This window comes from Lissotriton helveticus, chromosome 7, assembly GCF_964261635.1.
Source record: "Lissotriton helveticus chromosome 7, aLisHel1.1, whole genome shotgun sequence".
Lineage (NCBI taxonomy): Eukaryota > Metazoa > Chordata > Amphibia > Caudata > Salamandridae > Lissotriton > Lissotriton helveticus.
Window position 1 is genome coordinate 1,613,508,999 of NC_136068.1, and position 24,599 is coordinate 1,613,533,597.

The 24,599-nt window shown below is 44.6% G+C and overlaps 1 protein-coding gene across 7 annotated transcripts in view; it reads right to left on the reverse strand.

Annotated features, from left to right (window-relative positions):
• Nucleotides 1-24,599, reverse strand: part of SCAF1 (SR-related CTD associated factor 1) — a 438,521-nt gene that overhangs the window by 187,792 nt on the left and 226,130 nt on the right. For all 7 annotated transcript variants that reach the window (XM_078655270.1, XM_078655274.1, XM_078655269.1 and 4 more), the window contains 2 exons: nucleotides 15,369-15,493; nucleotides 10,288-14,892 (listed from right to left, as the gene is read on the reverse strand). In XM_078655270.1, the coding sequence (XP_078511396.1) occupies nucleotides 10,288-14,892; nucleotides 15,369-15,493 (4,730 nt within the window). The remainder of the gene's footprint in view (nucleotides 1-10,287; nucleotides 14,893-15,368; nucleotides 15,494-24,599) is intronic.

A 24,599-nucleotide genomic window follows, 5' to 3' on the forward strand; every position in this document is an offset into this window, starting at 1 on the left:
AAGGCTGATGCAACTCTGGAACGCTTTAACAGTCGTTCTCTATTACATCCTCTGAACCTCATAAAATTTGTAAGCAATATTTAATATTTATGGATTGTAGCTACTCATTTGGCACGCAATAACTCCTGCAGCAATCACACACTCGACAGCAGTGTTTTCTGAGGCCAAGCAGAGGTAAGAAACGTCATTGTTCCTGGAGAAGAAACACTCCGAATATTCCTAGGGATTGACACCTTTTGGGGATGAACTAACAGAATTTCTATAGACACAGATTACTTCTGGCCAGTGGGTCCTATAGACTGGACAAAATGTTAAAACCTACCACTCAAAAAGACAGCCACAAGTCCCCCTTCTATGGCCTTTCCTCTACCCAAACAAAACACTTTTAAGATGAATATGGGAAATAACAGAATGAATGAATGTGATTTACAGCTGCTTCAACCTCCTCAGAGAGGAAGTGGTGTGTACCTGATATATTATCCAGTTCCCAAAAATGGAGGGGTCTATGCCTCATCTTGAATCTTAAATTCATAAAACATTTTTGAAAAAGGAAAGTTTATAGAGAAACTGGTCAGTGAGCAGTATATCCTCAAGAAGCCACAAGTGGCTACCATTATTGTTCACACATTGGGTGTTGCACGTGTAGAAATGTTCCCCCATCAGGAAGAGCAGGATTTGGTGCCTCTTATTAGCTGGAGTTTATGCTCAGTAAGGGGGAAAATGCAAGTATATACTCTCTCTCTGGAATTACGGTGCACTCTCCAAAAATCATTTCCAAAGCTGCCTCTACTGCAGAAAATGATTTAAAATATTCTGACTAAAGAAGCTCTTGTAATTATCAGTGCTCTAGATACGGCATGTCGCTCAAGGTAGCCGCACTATCACATTAAAGCTATGCATCTTTTGCCTTTTCTCCTGTGGCAATAATGCTGACTGCAAAGGAAGGGCAGTTATTTAATCCCAATCTCGAGGTCTTCAATCTTCATGTCTCTAGAATTTGAGAGGCCGTCTCTGACCTTATCTTCCACAGGCGGCAACAAATTCTTTTGCTTTCTCGGACATTCAACCATGGCAATTTATTCAAGTGGATAGGCTGTTTTGGCATCTTGTGTTTATATTAAAAACACTGGGGCAGACATTTCAGTTTTCACAACGCAGAGTTTTTAAGCAGAGAAATACCTTAATGTTGGAAGAGTAAACGGCTGCTATTTTGACCTCGTCATTATCTCCTGTGCAGGTGTTTTTTTTTTTTTTTAAAGATTATCTAAAGTAGTCAGATCACATAAAGGCCTCCTCCCAAGATCACTTTGTGATCCTGCAGCAGATCTGAATTTATTAATTCCTAATTTTGTCGATGTGTGTGCAAAAGCACTCATGAAGGCTAATGTCTTTCACGGATTTTTTTTTTTTTTTTTTTAGTAGTTATCATTTTTGTTCTGGGGTCATCTACTAAAGGCCTGGCCGAGAGATTATGTTAAGTGGTGTATCTGTGCAGTCAACGTGCAATGCGGCTACTTGGTACTCTTTCACAAAACCTATCTGCAGGAAAATGAGGGGATACTCTCAATGTCAATTCTTTAAGGAGGGATGGTATTTTCCACGGGCATTGTCCTGTTTCCCAAAGACTAGGACGGGGTTAGCCGCTTGACCGGCCATGAAGAACAATAATGGAGGGGAGTTGATTATGGCTTTATACAGCGCGGGGACACACTAGTTAGGGTAACCAGGCGCTTTACAAACTTAATAATAATAATACACTTTGAAAAAGTTCAACCAAAAAATGTGAGAATCCGAACTAGCATTACTTAAGTAACACTTTATTCTAACGGATAAGTTGGCCGTTGCAGGTTTCTTACACCATACTACCTCCCCCAAGAGAATACAAATGTGAGAATTAATTTTGAAAAAGGAAAGATAACGAAAATAATTATTGTCCTGAGAAAGAGCGCTTCTTTAAGGACAAGAACCCTCACTCACCCGAGGGTGATATGCTTCATCATTGGGCTCCCTCCTCACACCAGGAACGCAAGGCATTTGGTGTGGGCTACAACTCCCTAATAGGGAGGAGCAGAGGTGTTTTCAATCAGATGATCAGATGCTGATATAGAGCGAGGGGCAGAGTGCAAAAAAGAAAGCTATCTCCAGATAGGCTGAATTGGAATTATTCTGAAGTCCTACGAGATAGGGTTAAAAACAAGCAAGGACAGGAAGTTTGTAAACAAATATACCCCCCTTTATGTGGTCAACGTGTTTCAGCCTACCATTTATATGAAATTAAAACCTGTTACTGTCCTCACAAACGTTAAGCGTGATGATAACCTGATGGCCCAACGGAACTCTTGTTTCGTCCGTCGTTCTAAGATGGAGAGATATAATCCCCTCTCAAGCCTGAGAAGCCGCCTTAACCGCAAAGCTACGCGAAAGTCTAGCTGGGCACACAGTGGAGGTTTCCCCGCAGTGACTGCACAGCTCTGCGGTTAAAGCAGCTTCTCAGGCTTGAGAGTAGATTATGCCTCTGTGTAGGAAAGTGCCCCTTTTTTAAATGGTTCCCCCACACTTTTTGCCTGACATCTGATGCATCCTCACTTTAAGTGCACTGGGTCTCTGCCAATCATGTTCCCAGGGCCTCCGTTATTTCCCAAACCTGTACCTTTGTACCCACAATTGGCACATCTCTGGCCACAGGTAAGTCACTTGTAAATGGTACTATGGATACAGGGCTCGACAAATCCACTCGCCCGCTCGCATTTGCGAGGGAGAATGGATGAGGACGTGCTATTTTTAGGTCCTACTCGCCCTTTCTGGCGAGTAGGAAATCAAACTAACTTTTGTCCTCTGTCTTTAAAAACAGAGCCAAAGTGACAAGATAACACGATTTAAAGGCATTTTTATTGCTCACAAAGGAAATGAGCAATAAACATGCCTTTAAATCTTGTTATCTTGTCACTTTTGCTCCGTTTTCAGAGATGGAGGTCAAGTGGGTTGGAGTCAGGTCGAGGGGATTTTCCATGGTACTAGACCTGCAGGACTAGTACCATTTTTCGGATTTGTCGAGCCCTGGGATACCAAGGGTACTGTGACCAGGGAAGGCCTCTAAGGGCTGCAGCACCTATTATAAAACCATTAGAGGCCCTGTACCTTACCACCCACAAACTGCCATTGCAGGCTACGTGTTTTAGTGCAGAGAAAATTTCAGGGTCGACATGTCACAAATCCCTATGTGCCATGCCTGCAACCCACTGCCTGAGGCCTAGTTAAGTCACCCTCTAGCAGGGTGCACTAGCCCTAAGGTGAGGGTACAGTGGCATGAGCCATGTACCCTTAAAGTGGCTAAGCCCATTCCTAGACATTGAAAGTGTAGAAAAGCCATAAAGAGTACATGGTCTGGGAGTTAGTCTTTACGAACTCCACAGCTCTATAATGGCTTTACAACAACCTGAAAAGTTTGGTAGCAACCTTCTCAGCACATTAAATACACACCAATACCAGTGTTGGAATTAATGTAAAATGCACTCGGAGAGCATATTAGAGATGCCCCCTAAAATCGACCAGCCCTGGTGTGGTTCCTGAAAGGCTGCCTGCCATTTGCAACCACCACACAGGTTTCTGGACCCCTGGGTAGAGAGCCTCCGGACTCTGGGTCCAGAAACGTAGCCTATCCTGGGCAGAGGTGTCATGCCTCATCACCCAGGATGGGATTGGTCCACGAAAGGGGAAGCTTCAAAGGACTGCTACCTATGGAAGCTGTCCCTGCCTTTTGCTGTCCCCAGCAACTGGCTCCCACTGGTTCGGTCCCCCCACTTTGGGCGGGAGAATCGGCGAGAAACCAAGCAAGGAAGAGAGATGTGCCCACCTTTGCCAATCCTACCCCTCAGGTGGGAGAGGGCAGGTGAAGCACACATCTCAGTCCGCACCATCTTGTGGATGGACTCAGCCAATTAAGGAAAGGCTCATCCCCCCTCCCAATGGAAGGTGGTATAATAGGGGGTGTACCCACCTCAAGGAAGGGACGCATTGGTCCCCACTTGCATACCTTTTAATGCCCCTAAATCTGGTATTAAGGGCAACCCTGAAACTTGCATCCTGAGATTCAAGGAAGAAAGAAGGACTGAAGAGCTGTGCTGACCCAGGAAGAAGGAGGACACCAACTGCTTTGGCCCCAGCCCTACCGGCCAGGCCCGTCTATGACCTGCCTAGAGCAAGAACCTTAGTGCGTACAGCAGCCAGCAACTCACCGAGCCCAGAGGACCTGCCCTGCAACCATCTTACAGATTCTGTCTCCTTTGAGCACTGGATTTGCTCAAGCAAAGACTCGCGCCCACAAAATCCAGGGCCCAGCGACTCCGTGATTCTGCACCACTCTGCACCAGACTGGCAGTGCCTGAGTTCAAGTTGCCCGACACTACAAGGAGGTCTCCCCAGCGATCTTGGCCTGGAATCTGGTGATCCCCGACCTCCCTCAAGCTTTGAGATGATGCCTGCAGCCTCAACCGAAGGGCCCGCTCGACTGACTATAACTGGTAAGAACACCCAAAGCCAGAAGACACCCCTGCACCAGACACCCCACGGCCTTGGGTGGCCCAACCAACAGTGTCCAGGCATCCCCCAAGATCCCAACTCTCCAGCCGGTGGTTGCTTTCAAAAAGTCCCTCTGCCGGAGCATACAGCAATTTAGCCCAACGTAAAGTCTCCATTGAAATGCAAAGGTCCCCGATGTAGTTTTTGCACCCTGCACCCGGCCTCCCCAGTGCCGCAGGTAGTGCAGCTCCTGTGTTGGCCCTTGCCCCTGCAGTGCTGACCTTAACCCCCAGGAGCTTTACTCCCACAACCAAGTGGCGTGCTCGTCAGCAGTCCCTAACCGAAGGCCACCTTAGCCCCACTGGCTAACGTTAGGCCCCTGCACTCTGCACCGGTCCGTTCCAGTGCAGCTGGTGGCGCCACTTGAGTGCCCATCTGGACCTTGGTCCTAACCCCAAAAACTCCCACTCTTAACTCATGTACTTACCTGTGAAACCGCAAACACTTTTCTCCCATAAGAACCCATGTTTAGAGACTTTGGGCCTAAAAATGTCTAAGTGTTGAACTGCTGTTGTATGGAGAAAAAGAGAACTCAATTGCAAAGTATATAAAGTCTTACTACTCTTGTGAGATCCTAAGGTGTGGTACATAGGCATACCACCCCCAGTACTCAAAGTAATCCAAAAGTAACTGAAAAGTAATCCAAAAGTAGTTACTGTGTACTTTAAACTGTTTTCACAGCATATACAAACCTGTAACGTTTGTACCTTCAATCACATCTGCATTTCCTTGAACAGTCTTGCATTTGAAAGTACATCTTGATTCCCTGTGCCAAGTCCTGCTTGGTTCTACAATAAAATATAAGTATACTTTCTTTTATACTTACCTAATTGGTCTGGATTCTGTGTCTGAGGGTGTGTAATTAGTCCTTGATTGAGTGAATACAATAAATGCTTAACACATCCTCTGGATAAGCTTTACTGCTCGCTCACACTACCACAAGCTGTTAGTACTACCTAATTTAGCCTCTGCTATACCTCTAGGGACTCCCTGGACTCTGAATACTATACCATACTTTGGTATAGTATATACAGAGCCAGATTCCTACACTCTCCATCCTGTCATATGAGTGGACCCCGGGTCCCATTGGGCCATCCCATTCCCACCAGGCTTAACTTTTGGGAGGCTGGTAGCATTGTTTTAATTTCCTATGAAGAGGGAATTTTTCTTCAGTGTCCTGAAGAATGCCTGGGAACCCCTGTTGTGGTTAATGATAGGCAGAAACAGAGACTAGAATTTGGGGTCTTTTGAATCAAAAAATAGTCATAAGTAAGTAATAAAGATTCAAATAGAATTTTTATTATCCATTTGAAATGGACAAAAAAGTCGAACACATGCTGTGAGAAAGTGCCATCTTTCTTGCCTTGGTATGCCCCCACTTTTTTCTGAATTGCTGATGTACTTTGACTGAGTGTGCCCTGGGTCCCTGCCAATCAGGGACCCAGGGCCTGTGTTCCTTCCCTACAAAGAAAAGCTATGCTGAAACAAAATACCCAATTGGCATCTCTGGCCCCGTCAGCCCCTAGTAAATGGTACCCTAGGTACCTAGAGCATGGTGACCAGAGAAGACCCCTGAGGGCTGCAGCACGTATTGCGCCACCCTCAGGGGCCCTGTACACTGGCTCCCACACACTGCCTTCGCAGGCTGAGTGCCTAGGTACAGAACTAAAGCAAGAGTCGACATGGCACACATCCCTGTGTGCCATGCCCACAGAACCCACTGCCCTGGCATACTTCAGTCACCCCTCTAGCTGGGTGCCCTATGCCAGAGGTGAGGGCCCAGGTGCGTGAACCCTGTGCCCCTACAGTACCCAGGGCCATTCCTGGGCACTGTAAGTGCAGTGCTGCCATTTAAGAGTATATGGTGCTGGGAGGTTGTCATTCACTAACTCCACAGCACCATAATGGCTTCACTGAAGACTGACAAGTTTGGTACCAAACTTCTCAGCACATTAAACCTGCACTGATGCCAGAGAGGAATTTAATGTAACATGCACAGGAGGGCATCTTCGAGATGCCCTCCAAAAACCCGAACCTACAATCCACGTCTGGGCTGAGTCGCTGCAGAGGCTGCCACCCAGCAGACATGTTGCCCCCGCTCTCCTGGGTCTGAAACAAAGCACATCCTGGGCGAGGTGCTATGTCTCCTCCCCCTGGATGGACAGGGGGAAGCTTCAAAGGCATACCGCCTCCGAGAGCTTCCCCAGACCATTTTCTGTACCCAGCAACCAGCCCCCCGCCAGTACTACCCCCACTCTGGCGGGAAGAATGGCGGGAAAAACTACGTCAGGAAGGGGGGGTGTGCCAACCTGTGCCAACTCCACCCCTCAGGTGGAGGAGGCGAGGTGAAGCACGACCCCGGGCTCCGGCCATCTTGTAGATGGGGAGTCTTAACCAATCCCAGCTAGGCTCCTGCCCCTTTCCCACAGGAGAGGAGCAGGCTAGGGGGTGTACTCACCCCAGGACAGCGACCCATTGGACCCTGCCCTTGCCCTACCTGTACACCCCTAAACTTAGTATTTAGGGGCTCCCTGAACCTTCCTTCCTCAGATCTCGTTATCAAAAAAGAAGAAAGAAGATCAAGAAGATGACACGCCGCGCAGCTGCTAACAGAACAACAACAACTGACTTGGCCCCAGCCCTACCGGCCTGTTGATCCTGGAACCTGCTCCTGCCTAAACCCGGCGACCTCCGCGGACAGCAACTTTGGGACACCCAGAGGACCTGCCTGCCTTGACCCTCTCGACGATTGGGACTCCCATCAGCAGAGGCTCTGCTGCAACAACCCACCTGGTGCCAGCCAGGAAGCTCCGAACCGGCCCACTCTGCACAAGCCGAGCCCGGGCCAACCCGAACCAAGACCACGAGGACGTCCCCCCCCGGCGACTGGGACCCGAAGTTCAGTGCCCAAAGACCCTCCTCGACGAACCCGCCGACGCCTGCAGACTCAGAACCAGGGGCCACCCCAACCGCGACCAGCCGAGGGTAAGCTTTTCCGACACCCAAAGACACCCCTGCACCAGACGCCCTACAGCCCCCTGTGCCTCCCTTTGGGGTACCTACCTGTGCTCCGACATCCCAACTTACCTCTGAAAGTGCTGGTCGCCCCTGGAGAGTCATCGTTCCCGAGCCTGCAGCCTTGGTTCCTTTTTCAAGATCCAAGAACATTGAGCGCCCGACGGCTCAAAAGCTCCCTGCACCCAGCCGCCGCAGTGCCGCTGGCTGTGACCTCTTTGCCCTATCCTATTTCCCCCCTTGCCCAGAGCAAGTGACCGGAGCCCAGCTCCCAGAGCTGCGTGGCCTGCTAGCCAGCAGCCACTAACCAAAGGTCCCCTTTCCCTCATTTAATAACATTGGGCCAACCTACCTCTGCGCCCGGCCGTCCCTGCGCCGCTGGGACTGAACCAACTGTACTCACCTGACCCTGGGGGACCACTGAGTCTATGCCCAGAACCCTAACTTCACCAACCAAGTACTCACCTGAAAACCGGTAATCCACTTACCTGCCATTGGATAACATTGACCCATTTTTGACTCTAAGCGTGAAGTTTTGAAAACTGAAAACATTCCTATCTAATCATCCAAAGTCCGAATTCGAAAATACTCACCTGTGATCAGGAGAGAAGCCAGTACTGCACCTTTCAGCCCAGTACTGAACCGCAAAAGTAATCCCTAGCGGGTTTACTAGTAACCTGTATTTTCTCCATAGGAACCCATTGTCTTCTTTTCTATGAAAATTCTTCTGTCTACTTTTGGAAACTGTAAATATTCTTTAAAAATCGTACGAAATACTGAAACGCAATTACCTGCCTGTTTTGAGTCAAGCCCCCAGTGCTGGCACTAGGAGACTAGTGCTGGGTTACAAAAGTAACGTGATCGTACTTTACCTGTAACCTGAATTTACTCCCATTGAATAACATTGTGAGAATCACCTCGAAAAGTTTCTAAGTGTGAACTTTTAAAACAGCTTTATATTCAGGAAAAATCATCACTGACACTAAAACGTTTTTGCTAATCTGGTTTCAGCTTAGACCCCAGGTCTGAGTCCAAGATCTAGTCCTGGGACTACCAAAGTAATCCCTAAAGTAATCAACTGTACTTTCCTATGAAAACCCATTGAGCTCAATGCTAGAGTGTGTTTTAGAACTGTATTGCTTATTAGCTAACCTGTGATTAATGTGTATACAAACTTATTGCTCCTCTGCAAAGTATTTACATGAGAGTACTCGTAATGTGAAAAGTATATTTTTATAATTGTTGGTTCTAAAAATAAAACAACCATATCTCTAGATATACAAACAATTGTCCTGGAGTTCAGTCCTTGAGTGTGTGAAACCTTTTGCTGACTGAGTGTGTACATCAAATGCTTTACACTGTCCTCTGGTAATGCCTTGTTGCTCGACCAAGCTACCACTTTGGAGAGTAAGGTCAGTTCTGACTTTAACCTCTGTTATACCTCTGGGGTTGGTGGACTCTATACACACTGTACTTCCTTCTAGTCCAGTATATATAGAGCCACTTTCTCACACATGCTTTACGACACGTCGCTTCATCGGGGCCAGTGTGTGATGAGTTACTGTACACAATATGTGTAATAAACAAGAACAGACTGACAAATTTCTAAGTAAGAATGGAAACAAATTAATACAATGATACATGCCTTGCCCTTTTTTGTCTATTTCGAATGAAAGAAAGAAAAAATCAATTTGAATCTTTTTGGCTTACCTATGACTATTTATTAATTTAAAAGACATTGAGATTGCCTTTTTTGTGTATTTCTATGCAGGACGCACTCATATTTGAGGTAATGTCTAACCTTTGAGGAGCCTCTGTTTCCCTAGGCAAAATTGATCACATAAAGGGGATATATTTTTTTACCAACCCCCTCGTCCACGCTTGTTTTTAATCCAATCTCGTAGGGCATCAGAATAAATCCAATTCAGCCATCTGGAGATTGTTTATTTCAGTTTCTTTTTTTACACTTTCCCCTCACTCTATATATACACATCTGCTCATTCTAAGGAAAACACATCTGCTCCTTCCTATTGGGGAGTTGTAGCCCACACCAGGTACCTTGCGGTCCTGCTGCGAGGAGGGAACCCATGATTAAGCATGTCTCCCTCGGGTGAGTGAGGGATCTCGTCCTCAAAGAAAAGCTCTTTTTCAAGACACTGTTTCTTTCCGTTGTCTTTCCTTTTGTTAGACACAAGGCTTATTTTTTGTGAGTTTCAGCTTCAGAGAGTTGTACGTTTCTGGTTGGGTGCCTCACTTTGGATCGTTTAATTGTGTAAACTTATTTTTCTCCATCTTTTCTATCCTTATAAACAGAAGGGGTGAGGGAAATGACCAGAATTTACATTACTAGTGCAAGCAGTGCTATTAATATGCCAACTGACTATTCCTTCCAGTGGAGTCGCAAACTGCCATTGTCAGATTCAGAAGATGCAACACAAGACTCAAAACATTCCCAAGGAAGGCATTACACATCCACGCAACATCATTTAGGGAGAAAAATCATCCACGTGATGGAGACAAGAGTCTCCCTCTGCCAGACTTGTAATATAAGTTTTCTAGTACTACATAACTACTACATTATCCTGCAATACTTGGACAACCCGCCTCATAGCTGGGTGTCACTCAATCAAAACATGCTTCTAAAGATATTCCATGCTATCAAAACACACCTGTGCCCAGGTACCAAATACTCACAGGCAAGGACACCGCTGGTGGTGCAATCAAAGCCAGACTGTAGATTCAGCGGAATCTGTGGTGTTGGTGCAGGACGAACTATTGGTGGGGGCTCCTCCTTAGGCTCAGACACACTGTCCACCTCCACTTCCACCACCTCCACTGGTTCTGGCTCTTCTGGCACAAAAGCCACTTCGGGTGTCTTGCAGCTGCTGTCCACAGTCTGGGAATCAGGGGTCAGATCCTGCTCTGGTGCTGGCTTTGGTGGACTAGGTGGTTTCAGCTGGCACTCAGACTTTTCTGAGCCAGACCACGAGGGCTCATCTTCCTTAACCTCTATGGGGCTGGGGACCTCAACACTGCAACTGTCTGCCTTGGACTTCTTTAGAGAGGTTTTGGTCTTTAGCTTCCGTTTCTTTTTCTCTGCCACAGTCTTGATTTTTTCACCAGTGGGCAGGGTTGTTGTGCTGTCATCTGTTACTCTGTTTTTTTTAATACCGGTCTTGGTCTTCAGTCCTTTCACCTTTTTGGGTCTTACCACAATCAGTTCTTCAGGAGGCTCCTCATCCAACCTTGGCCGGCCACTGGAGAAGTCAGGCAGAGTCTCCTCTGATTTCATGAAGGGTGAGCGACTCTCCCGGTCCCTGCTGAACTTTATGCCAATGGAACCAGCATCTTTTACAGATGTAGTGCTGCTCACCCCTTCCCTGATGAGCACAGCCACCTTAGACTGTAGCTTAACCTTTCGGGTGCTGCTCTTGCTATCCTTATGGCTCCCCTTCACCTTTTTCGGAGCCTTCTCCTTCTCAATGCGCAGTTTGTCCTTCTCAGAGTTTACAGACTCTGCATCAGACAACAGGTCCTCTTTAAACTTCTTCCCATACCTTTCCCGACTTGAGCGGTCATCCGTGAAGGGCCTCTTTCTTTCACGGTCTTTCCCTGTTTTCTGTAGGCCATCATCCACATCGTCCTGTGTGCGACCCTTTTCATAGTTCATAGAGGCATTCCTCCTACTTCCCTCTGCCTTGCTGGGTATCCTCTCAAACACTCTCACACTTTTGTTCTCACGATCATCCAATGGCTCCCTGTCGGAAAAGCATGTCTCAAAGCTAAGACCTTCTGAGTCATAGAGTACTTCTCTTTTGGCAGAGATTTCTGGAGTGCCTAGCATGTCATCACGATCATCACGTTTCTCCTGCGGATTGACAGTGATTGTCCTCTTAATGGTGAAAAGGTCATCATCGTTCAGGTCCTGAATGGACGGTGGCACCACAGTGCGACTATCTCTCCTCCGGCGCTCAAGGAGCGGAGGGATGACTGGAGTAGACATTTGTAGTGGATGCCTGTCCCGCTCCTTTACCTTCTCTCTCTTCTCGCTTGACCGTCGCGCAGTCTTCTTCTCACGCTCTCGTGACTTTGAACGGGAGCGTTTCTTCTTCTTTTTTCCTTCTGATCGGTGCTTCTCCTTGTGTTTGTCTTTCCTAGACCGATCAGCACTGGGTGTTCTTGACCATCGACGCTTCTTCTCCTTTGACTTGGATCTTCTTCCCTTCCTCCTTTCTGTAGACACTCTCGAAGAGGAACCCAGCGCACTGGTGTTAACGATAGGCGACCATGAGCGGGATCGCCGGCGATCTCGCGACCTGGAACGAATGGTTTTGTGTCTGGATCTGGAACGTGAACGCTTGCGTTCTTTCTCCTTAGACTTTTTTGGTGTAGGCCACGATGTGGCTGTTGATCGGGCATCTTTTGACCTCTTGCGCTCTTTAGACTTCTTGCGATCCCTTTTAGCTTTTTTCCTGTTGCGTGAGCTAGACCGTGACTTGGTCTTTCTTTTGGACTCCCCAGGAGATGCAGATTGGTTGTGGTACCTCTCTCTACGTTGGTTAGTAATCTTCCGTCTCAGGTCTAACCCTTTCCATCTGCTGTCTCCTTGGTTCTCTCTTAGGTCTATCTGCAGAGCACCTTCCTCATCAGAATCAGCATGAAGTGAAATCAAATCATCACCTTCTACAACCCTTGTAGGCCGATCAAGGACACGACTGCGGTTACGGAACAATCGCATGGGACTGAACCGATCCTCCTCCGGCTGCACAATCTCTCCTTCCTCAATCTCTGAATCATAGCGCCGATCCTTTTCATCCCTTCTTTCTGATGATCGCCTAGACTTGTGGTGCGACCGTGATTCTCCACCTCTTTTAGCAATTTTCTCCAGACGAAGGTACGATTTTACATCTTTTTTCGCAAACGACTCTAAGGAGACTTTGATTTCCAATTTTGATTTGGAATCGGCCTCAGATGTGAACTCAGCTTTGCGGGTGTAGTCTTTACCAAGATCTACCGTAACCACTCTCCTTCTGGGCTCCAGCGCCACCTCAGACTCATCAGACACTGGTTCTTCCTTCAGCAATGAATCTGCACTAGAGGGACTTTTAGATGTCTTTTTATCAGATTCACTTTTTGGCTTCTCTTCTGACACATCTTGTTTTTCAGTATCCACACTAGAGACTGGACTATGAATGTCTGCTATAACCTTTGGAGAGACTTGGTCTTTAGATAGTTTTTCGTCTTTGATCGGTTTTTCACCAGCTGTACTTTCCTTATTCAAGGCATTATCATCTTTACCTACTTCCTTTTGTTCCACCTGCACACAGGAGTCTTCCCTTGGTTTCTCTGAACCTGGAAATTCCTGACTCAGGCTATTGTCGTCATAGATGCTAGCCAAGACTTCGGAAATCTTATCCTCTGGGTTAGGGGCATCATTCTCACTGTCAACAGGAAGGTCATTATCACTGTCAGATGGGACATGTTCTTCACCGTCAAGAGGGGTTGGGACATCGTCTTCATCAACTGGTACCTCGTCCTCACAGTCAATGGGAATGTCATGCTTAGCATTGGATATCTCGCTCTTAGCCTCAATAGGGATGTTGTGCTTAATATCAACAGGCATACTGGCCTCAATGTCAACTGCTTTAGGGATCTCAGCCTCAGCACTAACTTCACTCTTTTTGTCACTGGGGGCGTTTGGCTTATCAATGTGGATATCTGGCTTATCAATGTGGATGTCTGCATCAGTGGGGATGTTTGTCTCATTGTTAACTGGGACACCTGGCTCATCAAGAGGAAGATCTTTCACATCACCATCAGAGACATTGTCTGCAATGGGGTTGTTTGTCTCGCTGTCAGCAGGGCCCGCTCTTTCGTCAACAATACGGGAATCAGTCTCTTCAACAGTGACATCATTTACATTGTCAATGGAGATGCTTTCGTCAATGGGGACACTGTGAACATCAACACTGTTCTTCTCAACAGTGACACCGTTCTTATTTCTAAGTAGGTCATATTTCGCATCATCAATGGGAACATCCTCATCAACGGGGACACAGTCGTCATCAGTGGGAACACAATCCTCATCAACAGGGACACCATCCTCCTCGTCAATGGGAACACAATCCTCATCCTCAACAGGGACACAGTCATCATCAATAGGGGCACCATCGTCCTCATCAGGAACACAGTCTTCGTCAATTTGCAAATCATTCTCATAATCAATACGGGCATCGCTCTCATCATCATATGGCACGCTGTTCTCATCATATGGCGCACTGTTTTCGTCATAGGGGCTAACTGGTTCACCAGATATTTTGTCCTCCGGATCAAAAATACTGCTGTCATCTTCATAAGTGATGGCTGGGCTGTCTGGTGGCCTTGTTTTGTGTATGGGGCCCAAATCATCATCGTCATCCTCATCTTCATATATACTGGCCAGTGCCTCAGAAAGTCTGTCCTCGGGATCAGGGATATCGTCATCATCCTCGTAAGGGGATGGGCTACGCTCTGAAGAGCTGGCGTTGGACCCCGTTGGTTCGAAAGGATCATACTTCTCATCCTCTAACTCCTGTTCAGGAGAACGTCCATAAGAAAAGTCACCATTCAAGTTCTCTTCATCGGTGGGATGAAAGGGATCATAGATTTCTTGGTTCTGTGGTGTGTGGCCTTGTATCCCAAACCCATCACCACCACCACTATCAGAATGGTGCTGTGAAGAGGGTGAAGATGATGAAGAACAACTAATGGACTCTACCTTCTCCAACGAGTTAGTGGGGGGTTGGGAATGCTGATTTCCGGAAGAGGTGGAACAGCTGCTTCCAGCGAAGGGTCCTGGCTGACCATTGGATACACCAGTGCCATTGCCCAAAGTATAACCCCAGCAGGGATGTAAACCTGAACTCTGTGCCGCCCCAGTCCGAGAAACATCAAATCGACTTGTTTGGTTGGAATCAAAAGCATGTGGTACTCTCAGAGGAGTGCAGTCACTACTAAAATCCAACACAGGGCTCGCAATATCAGGCAATTGAACCACTAATGAATGAGCTTTGCTAGAGTCTCTTGGACAGCAAATGTACTTTTCATCCACAGTCCGAAGGCTCTTATTTCCAGAAAGAGCAGTAGTGGTGGCAGGTGTATTCCTAGTCCTGCCCAAGGTCTTTGGACTGCGAGAATGACGCATACGTGGTGTGGGTTCCTTGCTTCTGAGTACCATTGGTGGTGACAAGCTACTGAAAGTGTCTCTAAATGAAAGTAGAGATTCTCCTCTTGCGGGAAGCACTGTGGGACCCAGGCACACTGCAAAGAGTGAAAAGAGAATGGTGAAGAGGTTACAGCAGGGAAAGACATGGTATTTCTAAACAAATAACAGAAGAGTCAGAAGAGATTAACAATTTCTATTTGTACTTTACATTCTTCTTAATCAAACAGTCACAAGACACCTGAACGAAAAGAACTTGCTCTCTAAAGTGAGGGTAAATTTTAAAGTGCATCTTTATCACGGGTTGTGACAATAAGGCAAATGGTAACAGAAGAGCCGAATGGGGGCTCTGGACAGGCACCTCTCACTGCAGTATGAGTCTGAAGTTTTAGACCTAGAGAAAATCAGCTGGTTTATGGTGGCAGGAAACGTCCACTACTCAAGATGACTGTTACCATGTATGAAAGAGGAGCTCCAGTGCAGAAATGAGGTATACATAGGTTCTGTAGAAGTCTCTCGCTAGGGGAAGCTTCTATTCGTAGAGAAAGGCAAGGAATTTTCTCAGTCGCCATACCAGATTTGCAAAGCCTCCAGTTTTGATCACTTCTGAAGAGCCCAGATTGGGTTGCAGAGCAAAGTCCTACGTCGTCTATCCGTACTTCGGCAACAAGTTCAACTTCAGCCACTGCATCATCCATACTGTAAGGAACATAGCAATATTAAAAGAGTATGTGGTTTAGTCGGCATAAACTAAAGAGAAAGAATGAGATAGACTGGGAATATGAGAAAGGGAGAAAAGAGAACAAGAGAGAAAAAAAGATTACAGAATCACAAAAGCAATGCACCAGGAAGACTGAAAGTGTGAAAGGTGAGGTAATAGAAACAGAACTGTTCATCAGACAGGTTGGTAAACAAGACAATTAGCTCAAGAGTTTTATTTGCAAGCCTCAGGCAAACAGTACCCAAACAAAACTTTCCCCCCTCAACAAGCAACCTAATAGTTATTTAACAGACACACAGGATGCAATTTGTAATTATAAAATACAGAATTTAATACATTCATCCTCCGAAAAAAATGTTTGTATGGATTAAAACATAACAAATATCAACAAAGCATACAGAAAACCGACTCTTAATACTAAAAAAACAAGACAAACGGATACTTTGGATATTTGAATATTCCTGATAAATTGTGGATACAGGGCACTCTGCAAAGCTTGGTGCTGCTGTACATCCCTGTTCTGTTGTATAGACCTGGTTTAGATTTTTTGCCCAGAATACTACTCATTTTGTGAGCACACTGTTTACCCAGATAGCTGCTAAATTAACACTTTACATGTACTGTAAGCCATAGCAGGGGTAGCCACTGCTTCAACTTAAAAGGATGAGGTACCTCTTTAACTGCGTACTTTAAGCAGAGACTGCCTTACTTGCCCTCCTGTATAAAGGTCCAACCAGTTTCTGTACATGGGGTCCGGTAATTAATCTAACCACATTAGACATATGACAGATACGCCAAAATCAACAAATCCGTGCTCCGAAAACTCCAGACCATCCAGAACACGGCCGCCAGACTCGCCCTCTGCATCCCATGACAAGACACCTACGAGTCCTCCACTGGCTACCCATCAAGCAGAGAGTGACCTTCAAGCTACTCATTCATGCCTACAAATCGCTCCAAAACACGGACCCCAGTACCTTAACGAAAGAGTCTCCATCTACGCACCCAAGAGAAGCATCCGCTCCGCCAACCTCATCCTGGCTGAAACCCCCGCATCCGGCGAGCCAGAACGTGTGGAAGAGCCTACTCCTACATTGTGGCAAAGACCTGGAACGAACTCCCGCTCAGCAACAAACGTTCCCCCACTCTACATGCCTTCGGGAAGAGCCTCAAGACCTGGCTGTTCAGGTAAGATGTTGCTGCCAGACTCCTGTCCCCACTATCCCCCAAGCGCCTTGAGAACCTCACGGGTGAGTAGCGCACTTCACAAATCCCTGGTTGATTGATATTTCACTTCGTTGTAAAAATGTACATAAATAAATTTGCCAACAATCAGCAGCATTGTGTCAGACATGCACAACATGATGCTGTGATGCGTGCAACTTATTAGCAGCAATCGCTAGATGTAAACACTTTTGTGAGGAGAGTTCTGGCCAACTCCTTCTTAACCTACCACTTATTTTCTTTGATTGATGGCTGAAGGAAAGACTAGATATAGGTTAGATATGATTAAATATGCAAAACACAGAATTTTGCAGAGTACTTTCTTTCTTGGGTGATCTATCAAGCAGGAGAACGAGTAAAGAGGGGGGGAGGCGGAGGGGGCAGGACATGTTTTCACCATGCAATTTTTTATAGGAAAATCGAACAGCAATAGTACAAAAACGGCTGAAAAGAATTACACCAAATTTGGCAGAAAGCTAGTAGCTTGGTTTGAAGAGTGTAATGTTTGAGAATTAGTCTAAATCAGTTCAATAGTTTCTGAGAAACTAAGGCTCAAAATGTACGTATGTATCACAACGCAGATGATGCACAGCTCCTGCAGCGCTGTGATTGACTGACTAACCGTCATGGATCCACAAGGCTGACCCCAGGTCCCCACTAACTTGCGGCAACCTGAATAAAGTGTTGCAGCCACCATCAACAGAATTTGTCACAAAATGTTTATTTTTATTTTTTTAAACATACTAGGGGCATCGTAGGGGTACCCCGATTCCCTTGGCAAAGCGAGGGGGGATGGGGTGGCAGTTTGCAGTATCACAGGTTCACCACTGTGCTCAGCGGCTTCCCTGCAGAATTGCAAGGGACTTGCGTGTCTGGGGCACTACAAAATTAATTAATTAAATTAAAGTAATGAAAGGGGCTGTGGCATGGAGGAATTGGAGCCCTAAACCCAACCCCCCAGCCTCAGTGAGAGGTTGACCACCATAAAGAGGTTGGGAGCATGGCCGGGATATAACGTTTGCCCTTGCCATGAACAGTGTTTGTCAATGATTTAATTTCATATGTTGTACAGATGTTATCATTGGATCATAGAACAGGTCATGAGTAATGTAATATGTGAGATAATTATCGATGAAGGGTGAGGGCACGAGTTACAATTAATTTTGGAGACAAGACAAGAAGTTACTTGAAAGACATATAACTGGTAGATTTCAGTGGTTTTATTCCTTTAAAATAGTATATTTTAACTGACATTTGCACCCAACTGTAACGTCCCTTTAACCTTTGCTTTTTTTAGTGAATTTCTTAGTTTTTTGTGTAATGCAATTAAGAAATGATTATTACAATTAGCTATAATATCACTTGGGTAACGGAAACCCAGAAAAATCTGAGATCACCCCACATGGTCCAAGTACCCCTACTCCGACACCTTATACTTTGTCCCTAAACAAAGTTGCTGTTTCCTGAAATGAAACCTTCTATATTTCTTTTCATTTTAACGCCAGCCAATCACAGTGTGTCCTTTGGGAGTCCTCACTCCTGCAGGAGCAAGATGATCAACGGACAAAAAAGGCCCCTGTGGCAAATCAGAACGGTGTGATTCTTTTGGTTGACGTTGCTGTCTCATGAGTCTCCTGAAGCCAAGCTCCCAGATAGATACAGTTTTTGAAGTTTAATTTTGCAAAAACTACTGAACATGTTTACAGAAAATTACAAAAAGAACAGTTTATTGACGAAGATCCAGCTTTCTGCCAAATTTGGTGTAATTCAGTTTAACAATTTTGGCTGCAGCCCTTTGCAAAAATCCATATGAAAATTGCAGGGGGAAATTGCGTTTTGGAACCCGCCCCTTTTTCTCTGTCCCATATGATGGATCACTCCAAAACTTTTCAGGAGGGACTTGAAGGAAAAAAAGAAACCTTTTCTGGAAAGTTTTGTGGAGATTCTTCAAACGGTGCCAAAGTTATTCGCAAACCAAAAAAGGCATTTTCAATGGAAATGCAGTCCTAACTATATCTACAGAGTGGTGAGATTGATTGATATATATATATATACCAGGATAGCGTTATTAAAGCAATTTGACGCGCACCCGGCTCTGCACGCCCACTAGGGCATGATTACAAGTAGAAACTTCATATGTGCCACAAGCACCAGCTTTAGTGCTTTGCGGAATCACGGCCTCAAACAATTTCCCAACTCAGAATGTGTTCCACTGTTCGGCGTACTTGCGAGCGATACTTATTCTTGTACTAACACATAAACATCGCATCCGCCTGCTGCGGTATTTAAACGTAGTTGTACTAAATATTGAATGTTTATAATATTGGGAATAGATATTTAACGGTGGCACGCACACATGTGCATTACTCAGTCTACCACATACCGTGAGGGAAATGTATCATTCTTAAGGGTACCGCATGAGCCAGCCGTCTCCGATGTAATTTGCCTCGAGGCCCATACACGCGCCGAGCATCCACACGAGGCTTCTGTAATGCAATGACTTACAGGCAAACCAGAAGGGCTACCATTGTGGGACCTTTATTAGGAACATTCATGGGAAGAACAGTATGAATACTGTAGCATGGTGTGGTAATTAACTTTTCTTTCGTTTCACTATTGAATGTCACTGAGGTTTGGAGGATGACCTTCTTTCAGCTGTGAATTTTGTACATGCTGTATGTAAAAAACGGTCATAAATATATGTGAATTTATAAACATATGTTGACACATTTAGGTTTGGTGAAAAACGTAACAGGTGTAACAAATTTATAATGAAAATGATTTCTGAAGTAATGCTCGCCCTGGGTATATATAATGCAATGTGAAAAACAATAATTATGCAAAAAGTAAAAATAATTATGTTAAACAGGTTTAGCCACACTGTAACCATGGCAATATTCCAGTTCTAACCTGTACTGTAATTGAAAGACACGCCCAGGATATGGTGCATATATAAGTGCCCTAGAATCGAATGCAGATGTAGTGAACAAGGCGGCAACGCCGAAACGCGTCTAAGCAGACACTGATCCTTAAATAAAAGTTTGGATTCAGACCCACGGAGTCAGCGCCTTCTTCAATCGTATAAGCATGGTATGAAAGAATATATATATATATATATATATCAATCAAACAACTTCCTCATGATGAGAAAAATAAAAATTCACTCACAGGAGATAACATATCCCCAATTCTTTTAATTCTCCAAAACAACTCAATAACCACATGGCAATAAAATCGACCTTTTCCAGGAAGCTGTGGTTCAAGATATTTACAAAATAAAAGGAACTAAATACAAGCACAATCTCAAAAAGGAAGAGAGAATGGCCCTAAAAAATCTGATGGAGGATAAACTCATAACAATCAAAATGGCAGACAAGGGTGGCAACATCGTCATTCAAAACACCACAGATTATGAATCAGAAGCCCACCAACAACTGAAGAACAAGGAATATTACCGAAGATTGGATAGGAATCCAACACAAGTATACAAAGAAAAACTGGACAAGAAGATCTCTCAGTGGGAGTCACAGAATCTTATTGATGATGATGAAAGAAAATTTCTGACTACAGACCACCCAATAACAGCAACTGTGTATTTTTTGCCAAAAGTACACAAGAACCCATGGAATCCACCAGGACGGCCAATAGTCTCCGCAAAGGGATGATTACTGGAGCCAGTAGCAAACTATATTGATTTCTTTTTAATGCCCTTTGTTCTAAACTTGAGTTCATATTTAAGAGATACCACTGACCTTTTAAGACATCTCGAAGATCTACCATGGCAAGCCTCCTACCGACTTTAACGATGGATGTAATATCTCTTTATACAAACATTGACAACATTGGATTACTGGCATGAGGCTTTTTTCTCAAAGAACGAGATATACAATTTAAACAACATAACCAAATGCTGATGGACATGATAGAAATGTGCCTTACACAGAATGTGTTTTACTTTGGAGAAGAGATTTACCAACAGATAAAAGGACGTGCAATGGGGTTCTCTTTCAGTCCAGGATACACGTGTCTCACTATGGGGTGGTGGGAACAACACATAGCATGGCACTTCAACAATGACAAGTTTGTGAACAAAATCATGACGTGGTTAAGATATATTGATGATCTTTTAATTGTGTGGGATTGAACAGAAAAGGAATTTGAGAAATACTTCAAAATCCTAAATTCAACAGAGGCCAATATAAAATTTACATATTCCATCAGTAGTGAAAGAAAGATCTTTCTGGACACTTTGATTTATATCGCTAATAACAAAATAGAGACCACCCTACACAGAAAAAAGACATCGACTAATGCCACTCTGCACGCGGTTAGTTTCCATAAAACATCGGTGATTGAGAACATTCCATACGGGGAATTTTTAAGACTGTCGCATTTGCTCAGAAGCAAAGGACTGGGAAGAACACAGCCAGAGAACAGTTGGAAGAGTCAGACAACGTGGATACAAGGATTGTATCATTAAACGAGGATGGCAACGAGCAAATGACAAAAGACGAGAAGAGACACTGAAAGTGAAATACCAGATATCAAATGTGGAACAAAACTGGGGATCCAGTGAGATTAATTTTGAACTACACCAGAGAATCCAAACAAATTGTAAAAATCCTAAGGAAAAAACTGGAAGTTATTACAACTGGACCCCACGGTAGGAAAAATAATGGGCAAACATCCTAATGTCACCTTCCGTCGTGGACAAAATTTAAGAGATAAATTGGTGCTTAGCCATCATCAAGGTCCAGGAAAAAAGAAAGAAACACCATGGTTAAAGACAAAAGGCTTCTTAAAATGCCAGGCATGTAAAGTTTGTCAAATTGCTAAAAACACAACCACAGTGAATCTGCCGAACAACAAAATGTGGCAAATCAAAGAGTTAATTACATGCAAGAGTCAATTCGTTGTTTATGTGATTGAATGCCGGTGTGCATTAAAATACATTAAAAGCATGAAATGAGAGTTGAAAAAAAGGATACTAGAACATGTGAGCACAACTGTGAAACGGGACAGAAGCAACACAGTTGCGAAACACATGGACGCAAACCATGGAGGGGATTGGAAAGCTTTGCGTTTTTACGCACTTGAAATGATACCCACCAACGAGAGAGGTGGAGATCGGGAAAAGAAATTAAGAGAGAGAGTCCCGACAGATATTGATCTTTAGAATTTTCACTCCGTGGGGTCTCAACCCAAGTGAGGAACTTTATGTACTTCTTTAAGGGAAGGGTTTTGTTAGAATTTCATCCTGTTTTGGGGGAATATGCGGTGTGGACAGACACACACACACAGACACACAGACACACACACACAGACACACACACACACACAGACAGACACAGACACACACAGACACAGACACACACATACACACACACAGCCACACACAGCCACACACACACAGACACAGACACAGACACACACACACACACACACAGACACACACACAGACACACACACAGACACACACACAGACACACACACACAGACACACACAACCCCCCACCCCCTACTGGTGGTCGCCAGTAGGTATAGTTAGGATGTAGTTTCCACAGGAAAAGCATTTTTTATTTGCGATTAATTTTTGTCAACGTATGAAGAATCCTTGTGAAATTTTCAAAGCTCGTTTGCCACTCGCTTCAGCTGCTGTCTTGAAAATGTCAGGGTGATCTCTCAAGCGGAAAACGCGTTTTCACCATGTTAATTTCCACAGGAACTTTAGATAACGGCTACAGCCCAAACAGCTGAACAGAACGACACCAAATTTGGCAGAAAGATAGCTGTTGGTGTAAATACATTCAGTAGTTGCGGAGTAATTTAAAGAAATTTCCAATTGTATATCTAGGGACGCAGTGGCTCTATGACCTATCGCGAACTCGTGCTGATATCTGATTGGCTACCAACACTTCAAACCGGGAAGTGTTGGTACCCATCTTGTAATTCTGCTTGAGCAGAGTCCTAGAAAGATAAGGGGGAGCGGCCTCCTAGGCTTCTTTTTGGAGGGGGGCAGGGGTCCCACATGGCAAAACATTTTTTTAAAAATGTTTACATTTAAAAGGGAACCGCAGGCATTTGCATAAAAAAGGAGTGGTTGTTACTTGAGCTCCTGGTTTTATGGTATTTATTTGTTTGACCTTTTCGTCTGTATTCATCCATATTTATTTTTGGGTAATTTTATCTGTATTCATCCATATTTATTTTGGGTTTTGTGAAAAGAGTTTCGCTGAAACTGGTATATTTCCACATTCATTCCCAGATAAATATGAACTCATGCTTGAAAGCCTGCCAGGTTTTAGTGTTATGAACATGCGAAGAAAATAAATCAATGCGCCTTATGTGAAAATATGCAAATTTCAGTATCAATCTTGTGCATATCTACTGCTGTTAAACCCTCTTTACTATCAATCCGCAAAGCTATTGGCCTGGCAGTCATAGCAGAGTGTGTTTAGAATCACCCAAAAAGCAACCCAATTTCCGTTTTTATCTACATTTAAAAATAAATACAGAGTAGGAAACAAATGGTTTTCCATCTGTCTTTATCTGTAAAAATCAGTAAAAACGGGGAGCCTTAATTATAACTTACACCCCCGCAATGCACTGCTTATGACCTCACATATTACATAACTCATGATAAGGTCAGTGACATCATTGATGACATCACTGATGACAATCAATAGAACCACCCACACTCACACCCCTATACAACCTCACTCACTCCCACTCCAAACACCCAGATACACATTAAAAAGACCCATACCAGTACTCACACACTAACTCACTCTTCCATAAAGGCACTCACACACCCACTCACTCACTTGTACAACCACTCACACAAGTATCGACTCACCCATACTACCACTCACACACCCACTATTTACATAGTCATTCACACCCACTCTGTCTCACAACAGCCACTCCCTCACCCATAAAAGCACTCACCCAACCACTTACATACCCATTTACACATCCATACAAGCACTCATACATCTGCTCATTCACCCATACACCTTCAAATATAGTTACTCACACTACCAACTCATTTAATCAAACACCTACTCAGCCACTCTTTCACCCATCACGCCACTTACACACCGAGTCACTCACTCAGAGAGCCATTCAGACACCCAATCACTCATCCATAGTCACTACACACCCACTTACCCATCCGTAACTACTCATTCATCCATATATCCACTGACGCACCCACTCATTTACCAATACTGCCACTCACACAGCATCTTACTCACCCACACAGCTACTCACGCCCACGTATACACCCATACAGTCACTTACACACCCATACACACAAGGCAACATACAGTCACACAGCCACTCACATAATATAGGTTAGAAGAAGTACATTCAAGGACTCAATCCCTAGTATTGAGTAGTTTTCTGCACACCTCATTGAAAAGACAAGAAAGATCGAACTAGAACTGCAATGCACCAAATACGCATTGCATGACCCAGTCCACTCCCTCTCTGCTACACTTGGCGAGTTCCCCTCTTTGTTTCTCCTTTTTTGGGGAATAAAAAAAAGGTGTTGTTGAATACCTTTGTGGTACCAGACGATGTGTGTTACTCAAAACTAAAACTTCATTAAAACATTCAAATCATTTCAATGATGTTCTGCCCGCCAATCTTTAAAAAGAATGTAAAATCCTCCATTCTCCCACTCTGGCTCAAGAGTGTCCATGAATCGCTCTTGGAGGGCTTGATTCAAGATTGCCTTAAGATAGGCCAAGTCATTCCCCATCCCAAAAAAGCTAAATGCAGACTTAACTGATCTTAACAACTCTAGACCAACTTCTAATATCATGACTTTTGCCAAACTAATTGAGAAATGCGTGT